Source organism: Tyto alba, unplaced genomic scaffold, assembly GCF_018691265.1.
Source record: "Tyto alba isolate M040663 unplaced genomic scaffold, T.alba_DEE_v4.0 Super-Scaffold_44, whole genome shotgun sequence".
NCBI classification, from domain to species: domain Eukaryota; kingdom Metazoa; phylum Chordata; class Aves; order Strigiformes; family Tytonidae; genus Tyto; species Tyto alba.
In genome coordinates, this window is record NW_024881320.1 from 6,135,002 (window position 1) to 6,161,069 (window position 26,068).

The 26,068-nt window shown below is 37.9% G+C and overlaps 1 protein-coding gene across 1 annotated transcript in view; it reads right to left on the bottom strand.

The window, feature by feature from the left end:
• The window catches only part of TMEM132D (transmembrane protein 132D), a 269,653-nt gene that overhangs the window by 182,929 nt on the left and 60,656 nt on the right, over positions 1 to 26,068 (bottom strand). Inside the window, exon 2 of the mRNA XM_009968052.3 lies at positions 22,711 to 23,599. Within this exon, the coding sequence (XP_009966354.2) occupies positions 22,711 to 23,599 (889 nt within the window). The remainder of the gene's footprint in view (positions 1 to 22,710; positions 23,600 to 26,068) is intronic.

Here is a 26,068-nt window from a genome sequence, read left to right on the forward strand (position 1 = left end):
ACTGTCTGCACATGTCATAACTCTATTCTTGCTCTTGAGGCCACAATGCTAGAAGAAAGCAATGTATTATTCCAACTCACTTTGGAAGAATGCATACAGCTGGTAACAGTAACTTATCGGTTCATAGATGAGCTCTGTTGAAATATTTCAACCCATGGAAAAAAAAACAAAATGTCAAAAAATGATGGCACTATAGTGTCACTCTTAATGAAATCATATATATTAAATCATATAACATATATATGAAATATAACGTATACTGTTGTATTTATTCCCAGCTGCAGCTCAAGCCGCTAATTAATTGTTCCAAATGGCTTTAACATCAGTGGTCATGCCTAGTGCAGTTAGGGAACCAGATGACATACTTCTGGTTTGTCTGTTGATGTTCTGCTAATGTTTTTTGTCTTTTATCGCTGTTATCAAATTTGACACTAATTAACTTTTTTGAATTATTTTCCTTGCTTTACATGTCACTTTTGTATACAAGCTCTGGGGCTTGTGAGGGTCAGAAACAGATGGTTGCATCCTTTCTGTATCAACCAGAAAGTGCTGTCTGCTCTTCCAACATTTTTGCCTGTATGGTACAAATAGTATTAAAAGCCTGTCATCGTTGCTACACATGTTGGACCACAGGTGGATCAAATGCTAGATTTTGGTTATTAACATGGTTATATATTCAAAGCAGTATATTCCAGCTGGTATTTGCAGGGTGCTGAAAATGGCCGAATATGTTGCATTTCTTTGGCTCCACTGTAAGAGCAAGAGAAGCTACACAGAAATCTGTCACTGGCCCACACTAAGATGTCTCAGTGTGTGGTACATACCTATTACTGAAAACAATTATACAAGAGAGCAAACAAACAATTGATAATTACTAGGCTTTACATGCCCATTAAGTTAAGTATTCTTGAAAGTATATTCATCTGGCACCGCATTTGCATTCTGATGGCAGATGAGAGAAATTGGATATTAAATCTGTTGGTTCCCTTAGAGGGCAAACAGAGTAAAAGAGTCTATTAAATCACAAAAGAAGAAAAAATTCCTAGCTATTCCCCACGTATTATCTGACCTATCTTCAAAACCTGCTAGCATGTTTAATATACCAAACAGGGAGACTGTAAGGCATCCTAGTACCACATAAAAGGAAAATAATCAACTCTCCTGTTGACTTGACACTGGGCAATTTAGCCTCACATTTCTTTCTTGCTTCAGCTCACCTGACTGCAAAATGGAGTCAGAGATTTTTGTAAAAGACTATGAAACCTAAAGATAAAATAAGAGTTATAAATGCAAAAGTCCTTTTTATCTATTTTTGGGGGGGGGGGGGGGGGCTCAGTATTTATTTTAGTTTTAAGCAATACATGTCATCTGATAATTACATACTATTAATTTTTAGGTTTTCCAAAGCTTTCTAACACATTTAGTAGTGTATTCATTTGACTACCAAGAGCCTAAAAGTTTCTTGTCAGCACCTTCATGAATTAATTATACGCTCCATACACAGGTGTTTTCTTCAAGTGACAACCAGATCCATCAGAAAACATCTCTGACATGGTTTCAAAGGTATGGTACCTGACTTTCATATGGTATTGCAGTCACCTATGGAAACAAATACTGCATCAGTAACAAGCCTGTGATATGAATGAATTACCAAATCCTTTTCCTCTTCACGGAGATGTCAATCACCCACAAACTGTGACAGTGCCAATGATGCACGAAAGGGCATGCATTACATTTAAGCTGTTTATTTCAAGCTTGAACAAAATGCCTCACCAGAGCAGATAGCTTTTGTTTTAGCTGAGCTGTCCTGTCTTTCCAGGCTCCAACAAATCCAGTTCAGCTTCTAGAAAAAGCCAGATGTGCTATAAAAATATGATGAGAAGTTTGCCATAATTGTAAAAGATTCTGCAAATACTGACTTAAGAAACAAATGTACAATCTCACAGTGCCCCTCAGAAAGAGAAATATAAAATAGCATATTACATCCAATAAGTTTCTGTCTTAGAAGAGCATCTCAATATATGTCAAGTGTCATGTCTTACAATCTTTTCCTAAGACCACTGTAGGGAAAAACAAACTAACATTGAGTCTATTCAGGAGCAGTTATTCCAAACAATGACTGCTGACATTGAGTACATAATAGTGCCTGGCTGGTCTGAAAACAGAAAAATACCTGAATGCAACCAAAAGGGGCACAAAACATCAAAAAGGATTATTTCCATGTTCAAATGCACTCATTCAAGTTCAATGGCTAAAGTGAAAGACTGTCTACTAGACAATGACTTAATAAATTGCTTATGGCTTTGAGTAGCCACTGAAAGCATCTTTCACCGCATTGAGATGCTAGACACCTGTTACCGATAAACAGTTGCAGAAAAATTGGTCTATTCAAAATAGCCAGTACTCCTACATTCGTAATAACAAGGAAGCACCAGCTACCTATACAATTCCACACACTTAGGGCAGATTTTCACGTTACACAGGTGAAATATCTGCAGGGTTACCTGCTCTACAATGTTGAATATGGACAAATACTGGGTGCTAGTGCTGTTAGTCACAGGCCCTGGAAATAATGCTCTTTTTATGACCTCAGGATTTATACCAAAGTAACCTGGCTCTGTTGTAACAATTCCTGACACACACCACAAGCATTTGTTTTGGACATAGCTGTTAGTCTGTTATTCTTTGTTGCAGTTACATAGTAGCCAATGCCACAACTGGAATAAACTCGCACAGTTTCATTGACTATATAGCATTGGGCAGTACACTAAGTCCCCAAAAAACCTTTGTTTTGTTCTCAACTCTCAGACAGACTGGCTCCAAGACCACAAGGCTCAATTCAGCCTTCCTATACTTCCAATTCTCCATCTGTAAATAAGGATGGTGACATTGTCTGTTCTATGCAGGTGCATAGGCATCTGTAAGTGAAAATACTGTATCAGAGCTTGTTGTTATACCTTTTGTTGAACTAGGCTGATTTACAGCACATATTACGTTCTTGTTTTGTGTTTTCTCTCTCTCTTTTTTTTTTTTTAATTCAAATGGATAAATACACAGTTAAAAAAAGAGCACATTAAGTACATTATAAGTAGAATGTGGAGAAGGAGGATGAGATCAGCTCTAAGTAGGCTGCTGTCCTATGTGAACCTTCCATTTGATTATTATTTATCAAAGCAGCAGCACTTAGTCCTGTACTCAAAGTGCCTGAGAATACTCAGTACAAAAGCTTTGGTAACTCATTCCTCTTGAAATTATTCTGAGCCACTAGAGTCATAATTACACTGTCATAATGAAGAGAAAAAAAAAACTCTTCTAACAACTAAATTCTTGTTGTAAATTGCATTATGAAAGTGGTAATTCCCTCTGAAGTAGGCATTATCATGTCTTACTGCCCACGTCAGTTCATTATGGTGCCTCTGTTATCCCAGTGGAGCCTTCGCTTAGTAAATGAATGTTTTGGGATGATATTGCCAACTTGGGACTTATTACTTAATTGAATATGGAAACATTTAGTCCATTAGCATACATTTAGAAGTGTCTTATTTCACAGATGTTAATTTATCTTGGGGAATGCCTTTCTTTCTTCCCTCCTCCTTTTCCTCTTTCAGTTCTTTCCCTGAAGCCAAGTTACTCAGTTTCCCTGCATCCACGTTTTTCAGTTAGGTCCTCGTCCATCCATTTGTAAGCCTGTGGTGAACAGATTGTTATTTTAAAACATTCCTGAACTGACATTTGGAGTCTATTTTCGCAAGAAACTGAACAGCCAAGCACTTCCCATCTTTCTTCACAGCTGAAAAGTGTCACCAACTCTAGACAATTACGGAAGTCTAAAACTGTTCATCTAAATAATGCAATTTTTCAGGTGTTCCAAATTGTTTTAACCATCTAATTAATACAAGATTTCAAAGCCATACATAAAGCATTTCTCTACATGTATCTGGCTTAGAGAATTTTTAACAGAAAGCTAATATATTCCCTCTATCAAAAGGGTCGAGAAGCTAGAATAATACAAACGAGGAAATTCCCCCTTGTTCCCTCATTATTAATGTATATATTGGAAAACTTACAGTAAATTCCTAAAACTTGTCAACATGTACAAGGTCCTGCATGTCCTAAAGCTTCCAGTCATGACAAACGTGTGAAGTCCTAGGGTTTGGTTTCTTTATCATCTTTCAGCAAAGGTTGAACATCTGTACAAGTTGTTAGGAAGCCCTGCTCTCCATTTGACACACTGTGCATGAGAACTGTTGAGGGCCTTCAAAAGCCTAAGAGGCAGCAAATCATCGGAGCGAGATGTGTTTGATACAATGATTTCCTGGACATATTTCTAGCAGCACAAGCTACCTCAGCTGTGTCATCTATTTGGAGCTCAGAGAGTACAAAACTCTCTGACTATTCCTTAGGCAGCAAGAAGTAAAATATCGAATGCTTCAGTAAAAGAGAAAGTTGTTCATGCATCCAGTTCTGTATCAGGCCTATATCTGTACAATCTCTTAAAAATGAAAAAAGAATATGATGTCAATGTTCAAAAGCATGAAGTAACCAAAATTCCTGTGCCCTGAGATTTTGTGCATCCTGACTCAACCCTGTGCCATTTCCAAATCACGCAGCCTGATAAGCAAGTGTGTATAGATATTTGCACAGGTCATTGCCATTGGCTTCTGTGAATTTTTAAGTGCACAATAAAATCAGTACATTCATGGTGGCATATGATATGATATACTGTCCCAAACAAAATTATTCCTCTGAAACTACCTGCTTTCTATTGACTTCAGGCCATCATTATATTGTGTTGGGAGACGCCCAGTTTTGAATTCCACTGGTGACTCTGAGGCATAGCAAGTTACTGATGGGTTCCCAAAACATATTACAAATCTTCTACAACTCCTGTGAATAGCACTTCCTTGAAATTATTTTACTTCTGAAAAATGCTAGAAATTGCACTGGTTACACTGGCACTGAAAAAAGCCTTCCCCTGTAAGGCACCCACTGACTCTCTTTGGCCTGGAGGTTAAGCAACCTGTCTTTGTCCATTCTCCCTCCCCCCCAGCTCACCTAGGCACTCAGAATATCACCCTTGTAATGCTGAATCCAGCACTTGTCTGAATGCTTGGAAAAATACCTGCTTTCTGCTTCTCCAGCATTGGTGTTAGAGATGAAATTGATGCTGGAGGAGAGACAGTATTATCACAAGAAGGTGTTTTAAAGGGATCCAGGATATATGAAAGAGGCAAATACAATAGCTGCTTTTGCTGAAACTCTGTTACAAGTTTATATTGTTCCTTCCAGCAGCTTTGATGTTTATTCTCTTTATCGCAGCTCCTTTCTCTCTGAGCAATGCACATACCTATAGCTCACCTCCCTCCCCCTTCCATTTAAGCAGTGGAAGGTCTATTTAAACATCTCTCTGAACTATAGTGGTAATGTTGAAAATTTACTTTCCCCTTCTGGGTTTGGATTTGTCCACAAACAATTGCTTCAGCTGGTGGCAACTGACATTATTCTTTCAGGTTTTACAGATTGCTCCAACCTACAGACTGGCAAAACAATTTCTGTCTCCACAAAACCTAGATCACAAGTGCATTTTAGAAAGTGTATTTTAACATAATTTATTTTATTTTACATTGACAACTCAAATCGAATCAATTAACATTTCTAGTTGCAGAGAAAAAAAAGCCTTCATATATGAACTTGAGGCAAGCAATCCTATCCCTTAAATAATATGCACAGCAACCAAGGAAAACCTCATCAGATTACTTAAAGTCATTTTCAGTATCTGTTAGTTTGAGTAATGAACACTTAAAATAGGCAATTCTTCAAAAAGAAGACAATCCTTGTCCTGGTTTGGGCCTGGTTGGCAACCAACTACCACAGCTGGTCACCCTCCCTTCCCCTTCCCCACCTGGGAATGGGGGAGGGAATTAGAGGGGTGAAGGGAGACTCACAGGATGAGATAGGAACAGTTTAATAATGGCAATAAAACGAGAACAATGATGATGATAGGGGGGAAAAAAAAAAAAAAAGAAATATATAAACAGGCAATGCACAACATAATTGCTCACCACCTGCTAACCAATATCCAGCCCGTTCCCGGCCAGCGACCCCGAGATACCAAGATCCCGCAATCGCAATCCCAGAAGCGAGAGAGAGAACCTTCCCAACCACCCCTCCTCTATATAGTGAGCATGACGTGCCATGATATGGAATATTTCATTGGCCAGTTTGGGTCAGGTGCTCTGTCCGTGCTCCCTCCCTGCTCCCTGTGCCCTTGCGCACGGGCAGGACATGAGGAGTTGGAGAGTCCTTGAAGTCTCAGTAGCAGCTGAAAACATCAGTGTGCTATCAGCATTCTTCTCCTACCAAACCCAAAGCTAAATCTAAAACACAGCACTCACCTAGTCCCTGAAAAGGAATATTAACTCTATTTCAGCCCAAACCCAAAACAATCCTTAAACCCAAACACCTCAGAGCTTTTAGGTATTAGATCCAAAGATTTCTAAAGAGATAACTTTTTGTTGATAAGCCTCTACAAAGCACGTTGCACCAAAATTCACAGGACACAGTTGAGAAAGGAATAGGAAGACCACAATTAAAACAAAAAAGTAGGAAAATAAAGTTTCCCTACATTACTTATGCACAGACATCTTTTCTCCTTACATCAAATAAATGAACAATCATATAGATGTCACAGAGAACCACTTAAGTAACTACATAATATTTTGAGCTAGATCCTCTGACTTCACCACAACAGAACGCATCCATTTGCACAGGCTGAGGATTCCTGCCCAGTACAGCTTGTATGGTATCAGTCCACTGCATTGTCCTTGTTAGAACATGTGAAGAATTGCTCCTTTATTTTTGAAGAACATGAGAATGTGAAACTTCTTATTCAAAGATCTTTTATTAAAAGATAAATAATGCAAACAAAATAATACAGAGACTTAGACACAAGCTCCAAATAGGTCAACTTCAATCAAAATAGTGAAAAAAAACTCTATACTGACAATAACTCTGTACTCAGTGCTATTAAATATATATCCATAAATGCATCACTAATCCTATATTTCAGTAATGAAGCTTCTAAAGGTAGTACAGCATATACTCAGCTGTAAATAATAGTCCTAAATAAGAGTATTGTCAATTTGGGAAATGATGCTAGATATCTTGTCTCAGGGTGTGCAGTTTTTAATATCCTAAAGGCAATACTTCCTGTGTTGACAGCCAGTGTTTAGTCTCATCATTTTAAATTAACTGTTACAGATTTAGATCAGATTATATCTACTATAATACACTTCCGATCAATTATTTTGTGCAATGGGATATCCACCATAGGCTATTACTATTGATATTCTTTGTGATGGAGTTAAATGAATCAGCCAGCATAGACATTGATTTCGTAATAGTAACTTCACTTTCCTCCATTCTCATAGGATTTCCATGCCATGGGAATTGGGTGTTGATGTGGCAGTCAGAAAAAAGATACGGGGAAACACATTGCAGAGCATGAAGTTGGTAAAGGCCATTGAAATGCAAATGGGAAAGAGAGGTGCAAAGCAAGTATACTGTAAAAGATGCAGTTAAGATAGGTGAGACTGGGTTCACTGTAGGCTTCAGGACGTGATGCTGTGAAGCAAAACACTGTTTCAGACTGTAAACACAATGGCAGAATGGTCTCCATACAGGACTAGGAGAGACAGTCTCTTGCCAGTGCATGAACTCATTTAAAGAAGGAGTGCTCAGGTCAGCACGGCGCTCCTGCACAGGACGGTGTTCTGACTATGCTAGCAATAAGAATGAGATAAGGACCGCAGAGCATACAGTGGAACCACCTGACAACAAAAAGGCAAGAAGGTTAGAGGCATTTTTCCTAAAAAAAAAATATCTTTTTTATTAAGTAATGCTTTGCTGAATGTGGAAACATAGAAACAAAAGCTGTTGACAAGTCCGGGGTTTAGCAGCTTTCAGCTAAAGATGTTAGATTTTTGATTGCCAAAACACTAATGGAAAATGGAGGGGAGGGGGTGGTGGAGAGTGGGAGTGGATCTACATTTTCTGCTATTTTTTTTTTTTTTTTTAAACAAAAATTGAATTTTTGTTCTGGTGTTGAATTATTCATCAGGAAAATAGTATCTTACTATGTTTTCCTAGAAGGCCTAGGAACCAATCATATTATTGGAACAGAGGAAAATAAAACAACCCGATGGACAGGAAAGGCAATTGCCTCAGACATAACATTTGACAATGCTGGAAAGCACAAAGGAACAACAGATAGTAGCAACAATAAAACTGTATAAATAAACTCGGGGAGAAAATATACAGATCATTGGTTTGAAAGTAGTTAACATTGAGAACAGATGAAGGTATTGTTCCCAGCGATGGTGGTGGTAGGAATAGTTGAATAGGAAGACAGCTTTGTGACACTGCTTGCCTTATGGCTGGCAATACAGTAACAAGGGAAAGAAAGAGGAAAACTGGTCTGAAAAGTGACTGATGCTCCAGAAACAGGAGGAGGAGAATGAAGAGGAAGCAGTCCCCCAGGGAGCAGAGCAGGCAGATTGAGATGAAGCACCTCTACTTGAGGTCTGCTGGCACAACGACTGTCCCAAGCTCCCTCAGATCCTGGGGTATTTCAAAGTCAAATGAAAACCAGCAGAGGAAACAGTGCTTTGGGAGCACACAGGTATACCACGTTAAAACCCCATATCCAGCTGGTTAAAGAAGTGCTTTTTGGCAGAGGATCTCTGGGCAGCATATGGGACACTTGGAGAGGTGAGCTTCCAAATCCAACATGGCTAACGGGGAAGAGCTACAGAGGATATGTTAAGCAGATAATCCTATTTTCAAACTGTACTCACTTTTGTTTGATTTTTGCCACTGTTTCTTGTAGAGTGAAGCTGAGGGTTCACTCACGTCCTGTATTTTAAGAATGAGCAAGAAGAGATGGGTGGATTTTATGATTTTTGCAGACATGAAAGATCTTTGGACAGTTGATATCCATGAATAAGTGGAGTCTGATTAAGTAACAAGACAATTTATTGAAATTTACAATGACTTTACATACATTTTACAAGGATGTGTCAGATCTGTTTCTTTAAGAAAAATAATACAATTAAAAATCTAAAAGGGCTCAGATTTGCCATTAAAAATGGGAAACTAGTGTTACATTTCATTGTGATCAAAAATGCACTTTGAGATTGTCTGTTGCATTTCCTATGTGTGTGTTAATTCTGGATAATTGTTACCCTTGAATAATGTGAATGCAACATTGTGAAAAGTCAAAATATTTCAATAATTTCAAACCAAAGATGTTATTTCCCCCATGAAATGTCTTTTATTCCTCAATGCATTTTTTTTATTTTTAAAATACTTTTTAAAATAAATGTTAAACCTTTATCTGGATGGAATTTCATGTCTTACTAGAATATTAGAGGAAGAGAGAGGAAGTTCATTAACCCAAAGTTTTACAAGAATATTCTATATATTTGGCCGCAAAGATTAAGGTAAAAAGAGAGCAATAGTCAGATAGTTTTATGTAATATACATAATTGGGCACCAACAAGAATATAGGAAGAGCATACCAGACCAAACATCCAGCTCCAAAACTTGTCAGTACTAACTAGGAAAAGTAGAAGAAACTGGAATGGACAAATTCATCACAACCACCAGACCTGGCAGAGAGGTTCCTGACAAACAGAAGGCTGATAAAATATTTCTATAACTTTTTACCACTGTGTGACTTTGCATAGTGGCTAGGGCACATCAGAGCTAGAAAGAAAGTTTGCATTGGGTTTTGCACAAGCCTTGCATTAGAAATAGATATCCAAACCAGACATGAACATTGAAACAGACATTGTAACAGCCTCTGAGCTTTCTCAAGGGGCATGTTTCCCTGTCCCACAACAGCATGAAACTTTTATTCTTGAGGAAATGGGAGACAGATGGGCAGTGACCTGCTGTGAGGTCTGTCTCTGGCCCCAAGCTCAGCAGAGGCATTGGTGTGAGATGTATAAATCCCTGGCCCCGATAAAACAATAAGAAATCCTTGCACAGATCGAACAGCATTAGCAGGAGCGTGTGCACAACAAAATGTTCTGTGTGTTATCTCAAAACACAATGTTTGATGCTTCTTTATCTGTGTTAAAACACCTTAAATTCACACCGCTCCCAGTACAATGCCCTCACCCAAACCCGTGTTCCTATTGGCTTCACTTTATCAGTCAGTTGGGGATTTAAGTACATCACAGAGACATCTCCTACTATTAGGTGAAAGTGTGATGGATGACAGGAGCAGCACCTGCAAACAAGGCAGCTCACACCTTGTCAGTGCCAATCACACTTACCATCTGTCTTTCATTTATCTAGCACAGACCTGACAGCCTTCTTTCATATTGTTTCATTTCTTACCACACAGGAGCCTCTAATGTTTTCTCCATTGAGAACTGAGAAGTTCTACAGGAAGAAAATAAAACTCAGACATTGATTCCAGAAATCTAACTTGTAGTAACCGAAATCTCCCCACTCCTTAAAAAAATAAAAAACAACACACACAACAAACCAACCGGAAAAAAACAAACAAACAAACACACACAAAACAAACAAACAAAAAACAAAAACCCAACCAACCGGAATTTCCCATCTATAACCAAGTTGAGCTGATTTCTGCTAATGTTCATGTCCTTTAATTAACAAGTTTTCCCTAACTAAATCTCCCAATGTTTCCATAAAGTAGCAGGAACAATTCTGAAGTACTGGATCAGCAATCCAGTACTGCAATCCAAAATAGCACAGCAGTGGAACACAAAATATGTTCTCGATAGGCATGTCAGTCTACTTTATATTATTTTCTGTTGAGATGGAGGTTTTATAGTTGTGTGATGTGGACATCTTTTCCAGGTGCTTAGGATAATGCCCACCAAAAAATACAGAATCCCTAGGAAACACGGAGGCCAGATTCACTGTATCCTTTCCTTCAGCTTACCTATGTCAAGATGGTTGACTGAAACCATGTCAGGCAACTTCTTTTTCTGTCCTCCCGGAATAAGTGCAGAATTTTAATGTTAAGATAATGTGTTACCACATCCAAACTAAAGGCTGACTTCCATGATGCACTGAGTGACTCAAGTCCTGCTGTTTCCTCTGTCAGGAAAAAACCCAGCAAGAGTTGGTATACTTACATGGATTAAATGGGAGTCATTGGAGGCTGAAGTTTACACTGAGCTCCAAGGACCAACCCACGAAAGAGTGTTCTGTGTGTATTGGCAGTATGACTGTAGCTCTTATGTACTACTGCAATGAAATAAGCCATAATAGTAACAGTGAACTGTAAAGACCACTCACGTGGGTAATGGTCTGATTGATCTGTCTTAGTTTTTTGACACCTGTTCGGTCAACATGACTGATTCTCAAGGCAGAGGATCTTAACTGGAATAATTTTAAGAGTAAGAACTATTTTCTTCTTAATATAATCTGCCAGCGCAACAGGAGATAATAGAATGCCCTAAAAGTCAATAGTTCTTAAGTACTTTTCTCTATACTGCTGCTGACAATTTTGGGGCCATTAGCAAGTCACTCAGAAATGTAGGAAAGCTATTTCCCCATCTTCTAGATGGGGAAAATTATATTTACTTGACTGCCTCATAAACAGGCTATGAAATTTAATTCATACTTGTACAGTATGCTGAACACAGCAGGAAAAAAGAAAAAAAAAAAAAAAAAAAAAAAAAAAGAGTGAAGTGTTTTACCAGCCAGTAGCATAGGTGTGATTTCGCCTTAGCACTACTTTAGAAAGGCCATCACTGTACAAGCTAATATTAGGAAATAACATTTATTACAACAAAACAACAAAGACATAAGACACTCATCTTCTTAGGTGCCAGTACACAACTCCCACTTACTTCAACATGTTACTTGTCTAGTTTATGCCACTGAATACAATTTGACTGAAGTGTCAGACCAGGAGACCATCAAGAGTGATTCACCTTGTTAAACGCCACCTTTACAAAAAGGGCAAACCAAGCTGTAAGGCCTGAAAACCTTGAGGATACTGTAAGGTAAGCTTGCTGTTTAAAATTTCATGGTACTGTTAAACAGTGTCAGGCATTGTTGTCTTTCCTAAACCATCACTTTGCCTCTAGCCTATGTAAAAAAAACGGCTCAGACTGCTACATCTTTCATCCTCTTTTCCCTCTGAAGGATTAGGCAGGTTCTAAGTTTGCAGATTTTCTTAGCACCAGAATGACAGAAGGTCTAGAGTTGTAAGGGATCCATAAGGATCATTGAGTCTAAATCCCTGGACTCCTCGAAGGACTGCCTAACACTAACCCAAACATCAGCACACTCCCTGCTTTCCTCAGGCTCAGGGGCTTTGGGCTACAGATGACAATTTGTACTGAGATGGGCCAAGGGAATTCAGTTTGTACTGGGACGAGGACCAGTCTGTATTGGCCAGAATCTAGCTTTTGGTCATTCCTTGAATTTCACCAAAGACATTTTACCAAACCTTGTCTAAGGAAAGAGGCAAGAAAGATCAGAACTCTTGAAGTTACCTTAAATTCACTTTTTTATGCCTTTAAAAAAAAAAAAAAAAAAAATCGGAGTCATATTCAGTCACTAATATAAGATACATGAATTCTAGAAGTTGTTATAATCAGATGGAGACTTCCTGACCTGTTAAGGTCACATTGCCAAAAGAAACTTTCTTTTGCCTATGGTACCATCTCTTGGTGAAGAGATTATAGTAAAGGCTCCAAAAAAGTGACAAGCCAGGGGAAACAATGCAATCTGGAGAGTTAATGCTTGCTAAGGGGCTGTGTATTTCCAGTTCAGCAGCCTTTTATATTACTGCTGGACAAGATCATTTCCTGGTGACCATCAGTCAGGTAACCAACTCAGTGATCTGGGGTGTTTTTTAAAACTGAAGAAATAACCATCAATGGAAAATTTTACATTCCCTACCCTGTTCTTTACAAGAACAAAAAATCCAGGAAAAATATTGAACTCATTTTTACATCAAGACTAAGTAGTGGAACAGCTGAAATTTAGAGGTTGTAATTCAACAGAATCAGAGGGATTTTTTTTTTTTCTTAATTCCTCTTCTCTCCTTAGTTTTAAATTGGCCAAAGTAGACCACAAGATCAGTTAAAAGAGGAAGGAAAAAAAAAGTCAGTAATGTATGTTGTGGAGAAGAGAAAATTCTAGGAGATATTTAAATCAGGATGTGGAAGGGGATGTTTAAGTGACAGAACAAACCATAACTACAGAAGAAGGAAGTGAAAAATGCACATTAGGGTTCTTTAAATCTGGCAGAAGAGGTTCAAATTCAGGGTTGAGATATAATGAAATAACCACATAATCTAAGGCCTAGAGAAAAGCCCATCTCATTACAGAGCTTTATGTGGCTGGTAGCCTTCCTGATCACCACTTATTGCCTGATTGTTTCAACTACTAAAATATGATTTACTTCAGTACTAAGAATAAAATTTGATTTAGCTCAGTACTAGAAGAGCACACAGCAATTTGATAAAATGTCAGTGTTGTTCAAATTTTCTTGCTGTATAAATTGAGTACTAATGATCTTGACTCTGCTAGCCTCATGTATTTATGCAGCCTTTTTCATGTTTGTTGGATTATTATTGATCTATCGTTAGATAAAACAACAAATAAGAGAAGTTCATGTAACCTAAACTCTAGGGGCCTTTTAGGACAAATTTGCCTGATTATCAAGGAGCATTGCTCATTCAGTACCACAGTTTCACACTAGTCACTGTATTTCCACAATTATCATCAGAAAGAAGACATTAAAAAAGACCATAGACAGACCACAAGTCCTCTCAAGAGTTTATAAAGATGGTACCTACATATCTCTGCCCACAAGTTTGATTTAAAAATGCAAAAATATCACAGATACAGTTTATACAAAATCTCACCTTTCTCACCATATCAGAGTTTTACAAGTTTACAGTACAACCTTCAGTCATTTCCTAAGAAAAATGGTATTTTATAATTTTTATTTCTTTCCTCTGGAAATCTGGTGATAGAGTTTGACAGTGAAATGCAAAACTATATATAGGTTAGGATAGTGTAGTAGACCAACTTAACAGTATAAAATCAGGATCCTTCTTGCTGCTAGTAAAGCTAAACTGGATTTACTCCAAATGAAAAGATTTTCCAGTAGCTACTCACTCAGCAGCAACACCTAAACAAAACATTTAAGGACACAATGCTATGAACATGAAAGAATGAGAAAAAAAGGCAGGATTCTTTAACAGGAAAGCCAATTCTAATCCCTTCCACTTTATTTATTCTCCTTCAGAATTTTTAATGTTGATTGAGAAAATATATATACAAAAAGGAAGATACTGTAAAATGTTAAATAATTCAGAATACTTCCAGTTCATTGCTGATAAGATATATTTCTCTCTCAAATACAAATAGAATTCAACCCAATAAAACAAATCAGTTTGAGCTAGCAGATGACCTGTGGGATTTGGTGGACTATACCTGTCCTTTGTATTTACTGAATATCTCCTAACCAAAGATCTCAGATTATTTCATTAATCTCAGAGAATCAGCACAATTTATCAAGATAGTTATTACTAATTTCTTTTCAGCAGATAAGGAAAGCAAAGACAAGGTCTTCATTTTTCAAGACTTGTGGCTGAATGTATTTTTATCCCAAATTTCCTTTGGCTGCAGGTGTGATGTCCAAAGGTTCTCCTTTTTTCAATTCAACATGCACTAGCAGGCTCACCACTGGCCCTATCATCTTGTAAGCCACCATTTGTGACACTCTGAAAGTTAATTTCAGAGCTCAGCATCCCTATGAAACATCCAGTGATTTCACACTGGATGCAAAGGAAACCAGAGTTTTGGTTTGATGAATTCCAGTGCCTAACTTTAAAGCATTTAAGTTTGAAGATCACATGTTCAGATCTACACAGATAAAGTCAGTATGAAATATCAGAGAGGGATGTCTACTTCTTCAAGGCCCACATTTTAGTAGCTGACACTTGGAAGATAGTACATACAGCATCAAGGAACATGCACTACCTCATAGGCTATTAGTTCACCTTTATATCCTGTGTGCCCATGGATAGGGTCCTGGTGGACTGCTCACTTGAATTCATATAACTAAATTCTATTTAAGTGTCATTCTGAAGCATCAAGTTCTTTTTTAGATTGGTCTTAGACTTCCATGTCACAATGACAAGTCTATGACAGAGCTAGAAATAGCAAAGCTCGTCTCCCAGCTTCCAATCGCTTCTGTCAATCACAAGGTTTTCTTTCTTCTCATGGAGTTTATTTTTCCACTCCAGCAGCATCTCTTGAATGCATTAGGTCACATATATAAAGGAAAAAGCAGAGCTAAGCAGACAGCACAATTAACTAATTTTCTCTATTTAGATCTTTATGCAAAACCATTCCAATTTCTGGCAATAAAGTGCCAGTGAAAGGTCCTCTCTTCAAAACTCATCATTCCCATATCCCTTTGCACTCCTACATGTCCTCTACTGCACAATACATGTTCTCACTTCTTACTAGCATCTCCCATGCTTGCAGTGAAGTCATCACACACTATAATATGAATTTAGCTGATCTCAGCAGGGAAGAAAGCATGCTCCCAGGAAGGAGAAAAGAGTGAAAGCCCCAGGTAGGTAAGAAAGCAAAAAAGAACCATTTGCAAAGTGTGTATTTTGCATATAAATCTACTCGCCACAGGAGAGCAAAACAGTAAGAGTGCTTTCACTCTGCAGGCACTTATATCGGCTCACTGGAAGCTCACTTCAAGCCTAATCCTGGAACACCTTGGGCTGCAGTAGTGCTAGGTGAACTCTCTCCCCTCAGAGCACACAATTGCCATAAAGCCACATCCTTGTGTTGAGCCAATGTGTGAGCAACTCTGGAGAGGTCCCGTGAAAGTACAGGGCTTATGAATCCTAAAACGCTCTACCATATTACATGGTCGTATTCAAATTCCTGTTATCGAAACCGAGTTCTTGTCAACCCTTTATGAGGAGATCAGCCCTTAAATGCAAATTTCCACTGTGACACTATTACCGGAGGACACAAGTGTAGGAGTTACAATAAGACAGTGCATGCTGTAGGCTATACTGAAGGGAGAGGTGAAGCTATTGGATGCTCACTTGAAAGCCTAATTACTCCCATGCATCTGCTACAGACACTTCTGGCAAAGCAGATGAATCAGAAAAAAAAACAAACAAACAAACAAAAAACCCCAAACAAAACAAAACAAACAAAAAAAAAACCCAAAACAAACAAACAAAAAAAAACAACCACACACCAAAAAACCCAAATCAAACCACAGTGGAGTTGGGCTCCACCAGATAATCAAAGACACAGCTCTTCTCTCATATGCTGAGCATTAGAGAAAAGGACAGGCGACAATAGCAACACAAACTACATTGCAGCTTAAAATAAAACCAAAATGCACTTCTGGTAAATGGGAGCAGCATTAGATCCTGCATCCCTCCCCACACACCAGGAGGCTTCATGCTGCCCTATCCGACCCTGGCATACGATGCCATACTGTCTGTTTCTGATAAGTCCACATCACAATGTGAGAAGGGATGGATGCAACAAAAAGGCATGTTTCTCAGTGTCCTGGTAAACTCTGGTGCCCCAGATTTCATTTCAGCATGAAGAAATTAAAAAAAAAAAAAGGTTTTATACGTTTTTCAGGGAAAATAAAAAATCAGATTTGGGAAACTAGAGGATCTGTAATCATCAGTTGCTGTCAGAATTTCATTTACTTCTTTAAGGGTATAAACTGTTTATAATTTAGCACACAGGATTCACCAAGTATAATTATAAAGTGAATTGCTGCAAAAAAATTAAAAAAAAAAAAAATACAAATTTTTTCACTCAATGTCTGATAGAATTGACCTTAAGGCAATTCTATCTCTATCATTTCTTTGTTGATTTGTCTCCAGAAACAGAGATTTAAAAGTTTTCAAGCAGAAAATATCAATAATGCCAATTTTAAAACAAAAAGGATGGTTCCATTTATTAGGCTAAGCAAAAACATGCTAATAAAAAAGAGCTATATCTACACTGTAGAATCAGAAAACTTGTGTTCCTAAGTTTGGAAAATTCTGGCATCCCTACATATATTAAATGTAATGTATGTAACAGCCCAGTGTTAATAACCAGCAGTAATTTGGGCTTGTAGCAAACAGGAATTATAATTGCATAACACCAGAAGCTTTGAAGCATTAACTACTGAAAGCATTTTGAAAGATAAACATGAAAAAAGCCATACTTTATATGTTTTCCATTCTTGGCAGAAAACTTCAGATAAAGATTTTCTTTCAATTTCAGTTTCCAGTACACATATCTCAAAATCTTGAGAAAAACAGTAAAACAAAACAGACTAGAATATTTTCCACAAACTTTAGGCATCTTTCAACACCTTTTGTTGGGAAGGATAGAGAGTCTTCAGCCTTCTCTGGTCACCATGCACATGAAAAGACAAAACAGTGTCTGGGACTGCATAGGCTGTATGAGAAGGGCTGGTCAGCGTTAAGGGACTTTGAGGTTTGCCTTCGATCCCAGAGGCACGGCTGCGGGCTCTACAGCAGCCTTCATCAGCCTGAGATGTATGACACTATTTGTGCCTCTGCACACAACCCTCCCATGTGGCCAGTTACAAAGAATACAATGAATAATTAATTTACATTCAAAAGGAGAGAAGATAATAGGATAAAGGCATAGGACATTCATTCACTGATTTTATAATAGCATTTAATACTGCTTCACTGGCAAGATATAATTACTTGTTGCTTGTATACAACATGTCATCTTCAAATAATTGCTGATATTAGTAGTGATAAAATGGCTTCAGAGACATTAAGTGACTTGGACAAGGCCAAAGAGAAAGCAGGTGTGTGAATGAAGCTGAGAAATCAGTCAGTTTTTTAAGGCTCAGTGCTCCAGTCCAAGCTTACAACCTGGTGCTTACAGCAGTATTCCATATTTATCTATCATTTGTATTTTATCTCCTTCCTTCCTTTCCTCGAACTCTCACACTCATACAGAGTCAAGACAAATATTTTTAATTTCTCTAGTTCATTAAAAAACAAAGCCTAGACCTTGGCCCTTATGGTCCAACTCTTCCACAAAATTAAAAACAGTCCATCAGTTTCATGTTCCCTACTCTAAATCTTCCACTGCACAGAACAGCAGCATGAGCAGGGAAAAAAAAAAAAAAAAAAAAAAAAAAAGAGTTACCTTTCCCTATATATTTTAGTTTTTAGCAGCTTCTAGAGGGTTCTCCTGGGAGACAATATCCTATTAGAAAGAGGATAGAGTTTACTCTAAACATAATTGTTTTGAAACAAAAAATATTCAGTAATGATGAGTAATTTTTGACTTTTGATTGTTTTGCATGGCTGTTTCTTCTTTTTTGACCTGTATATCCTATATTTTCCGTCTGTTCAAGCCATGATTTCCAGTCCACTGGAGCAAAAGCAATGGTAAAAGCATTTTGCCGGCAGCCCTTGGCCTCACTTTATGAATTCAGTTCCAAGTTTTGTTGTCACTCAAGGTAGAGCTTCTAAAAATAAGGGACTGTTTCAAAATAAACATTAATACCATTTTCTCATAAAAGAGTTATGGAGGGTGATGGGAGGGGAAGGGAGGAGGGAGGAGGAAAGAGGCTCTTTATCAGAGAGGAGAATAAATTGAGAAGAGACCAGATAGATGCAGCACACACTGGCCTTATTAATATTTACAATATAGGAGCAGAACCCATGAAGACCAACAGACATTACAGTGCACAACAGCCACTAGCACATCACTGTTTGTCCCAGGGAGCAGAACTGCCATCCCAACCAGAGGACGAAGCATGGAAGTAGTCACTGTTCCCATCACTGACAGGTTAGAGAAGGTTAGATTAACTGCTAGATTAGATTAATTGACTTGCTTTAAGTCATCCTGCAAATTTACAGATTGTTGGGGTACCAAATCTGTATCTGCAAGAAGAAATATGGTGTCTTCATCACATGACAACGGCTGGCAGTTCTAGCCATATTAGCCTCTTATTAAACAGATGTAACAGATAGTCATAGAAATCATCTATGGTTTTCACAAACTAAGGATCTAGCAAGTTCTTCCCTACACCCTTCGGATTCCCTTCCAAACTTTGGAACCCCGAAGTTGGAAACAGACAGGAATTTGTTAGAGCTCAGTCCTACTTCGGAAGTGGCCTGTTGAAAATCAGTCGGGTGAAACAAGGCACCTTGAAACACATTACCTTCTCTATGGCCCTTCAAAGCAATCCGACCACATAGTGGGTTTTAATATGCAATCCTCCATTTTCCCCATCTAGTTTATATTGCATAACAGGTGTAGTTTTTTTCATTTAGAAATACAAAAACTGACCATCAGTTGGTGAAAATCCATATATTGTATGGAAAAAAGGGATCATTTGGAAAATACAGAGGGACACTGTACATGACAGCTGAGGCCAGAGAGTGATCTTCCTCTCCCTAAACTGCAGATCTTTTTCCTTATACTCACCATTTCTGTCTGAGCAGAGAAGGTTTGTTATCCTTTCCTATGTATTATGATCAATCATTTTATTGCTTTTTTACACAAATGGGTCATTTCTGCTCCTTTTTGCTCCTTCTCAACTGACAGGATGGAGGACTTTTACATGTCTGTTCATGCCCTCACATTTACACGTGCTAACAGGATGAAGTTTCTTTCAATCTGCCCTGACCCAACGTCTGTACCTTTACAAACCAAGAGAATTTAAAGTTTTAGATATTTTAAACTTGACCAGGTCACAGAAGAGGTGTCTGATGACTTTTACACAATTCCAGCTGGAACGTATGCTCTGAAATCAGAACAGGCAGCATATCACTAATGCAGGCTTTGTTTAGTTGACCATGTCAAACAAAGAACCTACATAGTATAATCACAGAATGGTTTGGGTTGGAATGGACCTTTAAAGATCATTTAGTTATGGATAATGGATATACTAGACTGACATGTAAGACTACCAAACCTGAAATAAGGTCTTATTTCAATCAAAGGCTACTTCACTATCTAATCACTTACTTAGAGTGAAATTTATTTCTAAAGAGTGGGCCATGAAAGAGGCATTAGCATCTTGTCTGACACTGGGATTATAGATCTCAATATTAAAAAGAATTTAAGTCAAAACATTTAATCAAGCTCAATTTTGCTCTTACCTGGTAGTTGCTTTTTCCCTTACAGCAGAAGATATATATATATAAATAACCAACCACCGAAAACTGAATTAGCTATGTATATGTTATGGAGGGATGAAAGCAGAACATAGATACTGCATTTCTAACCAATAAAACAACCAAAGAAAAGCTTAGATATGCTGTAGCTAGGATCAAAACCAGACCAGCAGTGGTGCTTTTGAGACACGGTAGAACAGATATTATAACTACTCTGATATTGCCGCAGATTATAGTCTGCAAGCCAGTTACTGGTAGAAAAGCAGGCCAAAGAAATCAAAATTTGTGAAAGTGACGTGAGTAAACAGCAAGCTGTTACAGAAGTTTCTGTTTTTAAAAGGTAGCAGCAAACAAGTTTTTGAAGAAAAATTGCCACATTTTTCATTTTGAACCAATATTTCCTCTTTATTTTTATCATTTTTTGTTGTTTTATGATACGTTAGATCTCAAAATAAAAGCTAGAATTCAAACACATTGTTCCCTTTTTGTTCCAGAAAATTAATTTTAGAAGCATTCATTTAAAAGTTCAGGTGTTCCACTGTCACCCTAATTTAAACTAAGAAAGATTTTTGAAAATTTTGTAAACCTACATATAATATAATTATCATGGTTATAACTAGCTTTATTTTTAACTGATCACAGCTCATAGAAATATAGATGCTTTAAAGTCAGATTTGTAAGACCCTGTATTTACAGAATAAAAACAATTAATGTTTTTTACCTTAATTCTCTCTTAGGTAGAAAAGGTTTTTAATATTTATATTTAAATGAATTTTCATGTGTAGTAGAAGTTTCCATACATATCTGAAGTAATATCCCTTTAAAGTCACTAGTATATAAAAAGATAGAAAGACCTGAACACTTTATGTGAGTTATTTGGGATTTGTCAGGAAACAAATTTTATGCAAATTGACTCAGCAAATGAAAACCTGATATGGTAAGTAAAGTAGATATCCTACTGATATTTGTCCTTTACCAGATGAAGAGGAAATAACTGTCAAGTCAGCAACTAAGTGCTGTGATTATTCAGTTTATATATGAAACACTTGGAAAGGAAAAATGACCTGATTTTATGGCAAACCACTTCCTTCTCAAATTACACACAAATCTCATGGGGGAGGGAGGAAAAAAAATGCAAATGACTAGTTTGAGCCCTTAACTACTTAGGTCAGTGGAGTCAAATCTGATTTACTCCTTACTCCAGTATGAGGTATACACCCAAGTACAACAGTGTTGCACTTACAGCCTTGTGCCATTTTGATAATTGAGCCCTGAAACGTATCTAGGTGACTTTAGCCAGAGATTTTTAGAGTTTGAGATGTATAATCACCAGAGAAAGGAGAGTATATTTTGTCTCAAGTAGGGGAGCATATGATTTCTTAGGTGAAGGCACCAAGCATCTCTAGTGCTCAGCGCAGCTGTTGACTATGGTGCATGTGTGACATTTGTAAGAGCAGGGAGTTCACTGCTCCCTCTTATGATGCACCTCCTCTTTTGGAGGTATGTTTTGCAAGCCTTTGTGAACTTGAGCACCAATGGTCATTTCTAGGAAAAACACCCAAAACAAGTCAGTCTTAATCTGAGAAACCAGATTACAACATTTACCTCCAGGTCTAAAAGACCTGGCATGACTCATTAGTAAGAAATAAAAGAATGAAATCAGGTCTACACACACAAATCTTCCATGTGTCAACCCTAGTTTATAGTGCTGGAACAGTGGCAAACCTGTAAAGACAACTGAACAGTCCCACTTGTATACCATGCACTTCTGCTCTCAGTTTGCCACAGTACAGTCTGATAGCATTTGCTGCTCTTTCTTGTATTCTATCGGTGGTTATAGTGAGTTTCCCACTGTAATACCACAGTGCTGAGAACGCAACAAAGTAAATCGATGTGGCACTTGACTTGACATTCAAAAAACAACCATGACCACCCTCTGGTATTTTTCATTTTCAGAAATGGTCTGGGTATATCAATAATACTTAAGTACCTCAAACATCCCATAAAACAGAACGAGGCTAACAACAAGTTGGGGAGAGATGTTTAAGCATATAAATCCTATTTAGATGCTTAATTCTTGCTCACTTCCTATGAATACCTTTGTGGATTTGAGCTTTACTAATTTTAACATGAGTTCAATGAGAGATTAGGAGCACTGCAAACTCCAACTCAGGAGACTTTAAACGTTACCTCCTATTAGCACATAGATAGGTCCCAGCTCTGCTCTTTCACTTTTTATAATAAGTACTCAAAGGACAACATCAAGAAAAGGCCTTTCTCACTCAAGGAGATCACATCTCAGACAATTCATACAATATTAGACTGAACAATGGGAGAAACATTGGTCAACCAACTGCATTGCAATTTCTGTAGAGCAGCAAGTGAAGGATTGTTAAGCAATTTATACATGACAAAGTGACTTCCCATACCAAGAGTAGAGAAACAGAAAATAAGGTACCAAAGAAACACAAAACAGCCTTACCTCAGTGTGAACTGATCTTCTGTTGAATTTTTAGCAACAGATACAAGGAAAGTCAAAATGTCACCTTGCTTGACAGTCTTTGGTGCATACTGGATGGCAATATTATTATCCAATCTCATTTCATTTAAAGAAGGACCAGCATGTGTCTGGTAAAGGAAAACACTTCCAATCCTCTGCAAGGGAGGTCCCGACTCATCAATGTCATTGCGCCCTAGTCGGATCCTGTTACTTTTCCTGACATCCTCTTTGGTGCATTCCCCTTTCTCATCTCCTGGTTGTATGACATAGTAAAGCTCCACAGGGCTCCCTTCAGGCTGATCCATTGTTTTTTTACGGCCAGCAACAACCGTGGGGGGGTTAAACCAGCTTGGCAGGAGCTCCAGCTCTGCCACACACAACCCCAGATCCCCTTTCAGCCTGCAGCTGCCTCTGACTTCCCGCGTCTCTCGGAAGGCAAACACCCGCAGGCAGGGCAGCCGTTCCATGGTGCTATAGTCATCCCAGTCCCTGCCCACAATGTAGAACAGGACCTGGACTTTGGGCTTGCTCAGGTAAATTTTGTCATTCATTATAAAGGCCTTAAGTTTCCAATTAAAGGAGAACTTGTTAGTAGATCCAAATGGATTTGAAGACAACATCAAGTCCTGGGGCACTACTTGTTCAATGGAAAAAGGTCCATAGCTGGCATTTAACACAGGTGGCCTCTTGGATTTGTAGATCAGAAAGGATTCCACTCGGGACTGCAAGCTAGAATTCCTCATAATATCCTGGTTGGCTTCCTTGAGAAAGAAGGAAACATCTGCATTGTGGATACGATAGGTCACAGGCAAGTAAGTCGGCAGTAAAGAAAATCTCTGTATACTCTCCAGGATCCCCCGACTCTCAGTCACTGTTGAAAGGAAAGAAGAGTTTAAAAGATCAGATATTCAAGTCATACTGTGATATAACCTTGCTGAATTTACTGAGGGAATTGACAGTGCTGTAGCTAGTATTACTCACAATAGCAAGCATCATCAATCCATGAAGAGGTAGCCTAGGTAAATGATTTTTTATCTAGTTAGCTTGGGAAACAATAGCTTATGATATGTTCTACATGACAGCTAGATTAAAAGAAGTAGCTTGCGCAGGTTTACAGATGCCAAAGGTCACATCTTCACTTGCAATATACATTTATTATTGGAAAGCAAAAATACCTGGTCATCATCTGCAAAATAAGATTAGTGCACAGGCACGTTTTTAAAGGCATTTGATCACTAAAGCAAGCTGCATCTGTACAGAAAATCAAAGCAGTGATTTTACATCAAATGCTGCACATGGACCACTTAGAGTTCATTTCAACCATCTTTTCAGCACTCTCAAGCAATATATGGGGTTTAAGTGGTTTCCTGCACAAGACTGAATTTCACTTTAAGAATAGTTAGCACAATAACCATTTACACAAAAGCTCCTTTGCAACACTAAGGATTTCAAAAGGAATTTTATTTGCATCTAATTTATAGTCCCTTCTATTTCACTTCATCTATGAAAAGAGAGTTTTTTTCTGTAAATAACTATCAGGACTCATACCACTGTTGTTGCCTAACCCTACTTTGTTCCTTAATACAACTGCATTATCTGTAGGCTGTACATCACTGTGCATTGAAAGAACATTTTCAGTAACACTAAGCCTCTCTTACTGCAAGATATCTATTTTAACTGTGCCATCGAGCAATTACCTGAGGCAGACTATCATATTCAAGAATAAGCTCTCCATCCTTTCTAGGAACTGTCAGTCCCAAAGAGCAAAGACATACTCTGTTAAACACATATGCAAATACAATATGAACTTTCCTGTTCGAACATCTGATCTTTGTGCTCATGACTCATACCCTAATTGTGAAATAAATTGCACCTTTTTTCCATAGAAAATTCAAATCCTTACCCTTATTCAGGAAAGTGTCAAAGGGTTACCACAGATGGCATCCAAAGGCAACCCAGTTTCCCATGCTCTAGTTCACAAATGATTTATTAGTCCTTATCTTTTGTTTGGCATCCAACCTAAATATTTATTTGCTTATTAAGTACTGCAGTGGTCTAAACTGATGTCAGTTACTCCTAACACCAATCTACCATTTATGTACTGCAATTCATTGCAAATCCTAGAACAGGATAGAAGAGGCTTATTATCTTCAAATCCTGTAGGAAAGTATCGTTAATTCCTAAAAACTTCTGATTTCAGACTGCAAGTGTTCACCAAAAACGATCTGGAAAATGCCTCTCACAGCAACAACCTTTCAAGTATAACCTGAAAGAGGAATTCACCTTCACAGGAGAGGAAGCCACCCTGATGCTAACCATAACCAGCATGTCAATCAAGGCATCTCCTCAACAGAGCAGGTAATGCAGAAGGTCTCACTCTGACATAAACTTTGTCCAATCTCAGACAAGTCACTTCTCCTGTGCTGCTGTTCTATGTCCAACAAATAAGGGTATTGCTAATTATTCCCCCTCACCCTTTGTCTGTGTACTGCAAATACAACAGACTTATCTTACTATTTAAGAGCATCACCTACAATAACAAGGCTGTGATCTCTGCTAAGGTCTCCAGACACTAACGGCATGCAAAATAATAAAATGGAAAATTGGAGCAAAGAACTTTCTATATGGCAAACCAAAACCAGCTAGCTATTAAAAAAACTCAAACACACACACACAAAACAAAAACAAACAAAAAACCCAAACAAAAACAATAAAAAACCCAATAAATCAAAACCAAAACCCCCACAAATAAACCCTAGATAAGAGTGTGCATCATTCAGCTGTAAAACAGAAGGAACAAGTCTCAGAATGAAAGAGGTCAGGAAGAAAATATTGCAGAGAAGAGTTTCACAGTTTTGGAAATCTTTCCATCTTCAAAAACTGAAATTCCTCTCCTAACAATCAACTAAAATAAAACCTTGCTTTTAAAAGTTTAATTAATATCAACTCTTAAACCCCACTTGGAATTAGAAATGTTTCATCTGCAGAATCATGAAAATGGCCTCAGCACACATCATCATATGAAACTGTAAATTGCAACAGCAATAAAAGGCCGGAGTCCCCTGATCCCTAGAGATGGAAAATTGAACTTAGATCTTGTTTGAATTTAGAGGAAGTCACACCCAAGGCTTTTCTGCTTGTTTTTAATCAAGAGTAAACTTCAGAAATTCTTTGGATGCAAAAAAAACCCTTTATTTTAGCCTTGGTCTTTTCAGCATTCAGCTCCCACTCTCTCTCCAGATATTCACTGAGAGGAGATGAAGTTTCTAAAGACCTTTTTCTAGATAGTCCCCCAACAAAGATTTCTAACAACTCTAAATGGCTTTGCTAGTACTTAGAG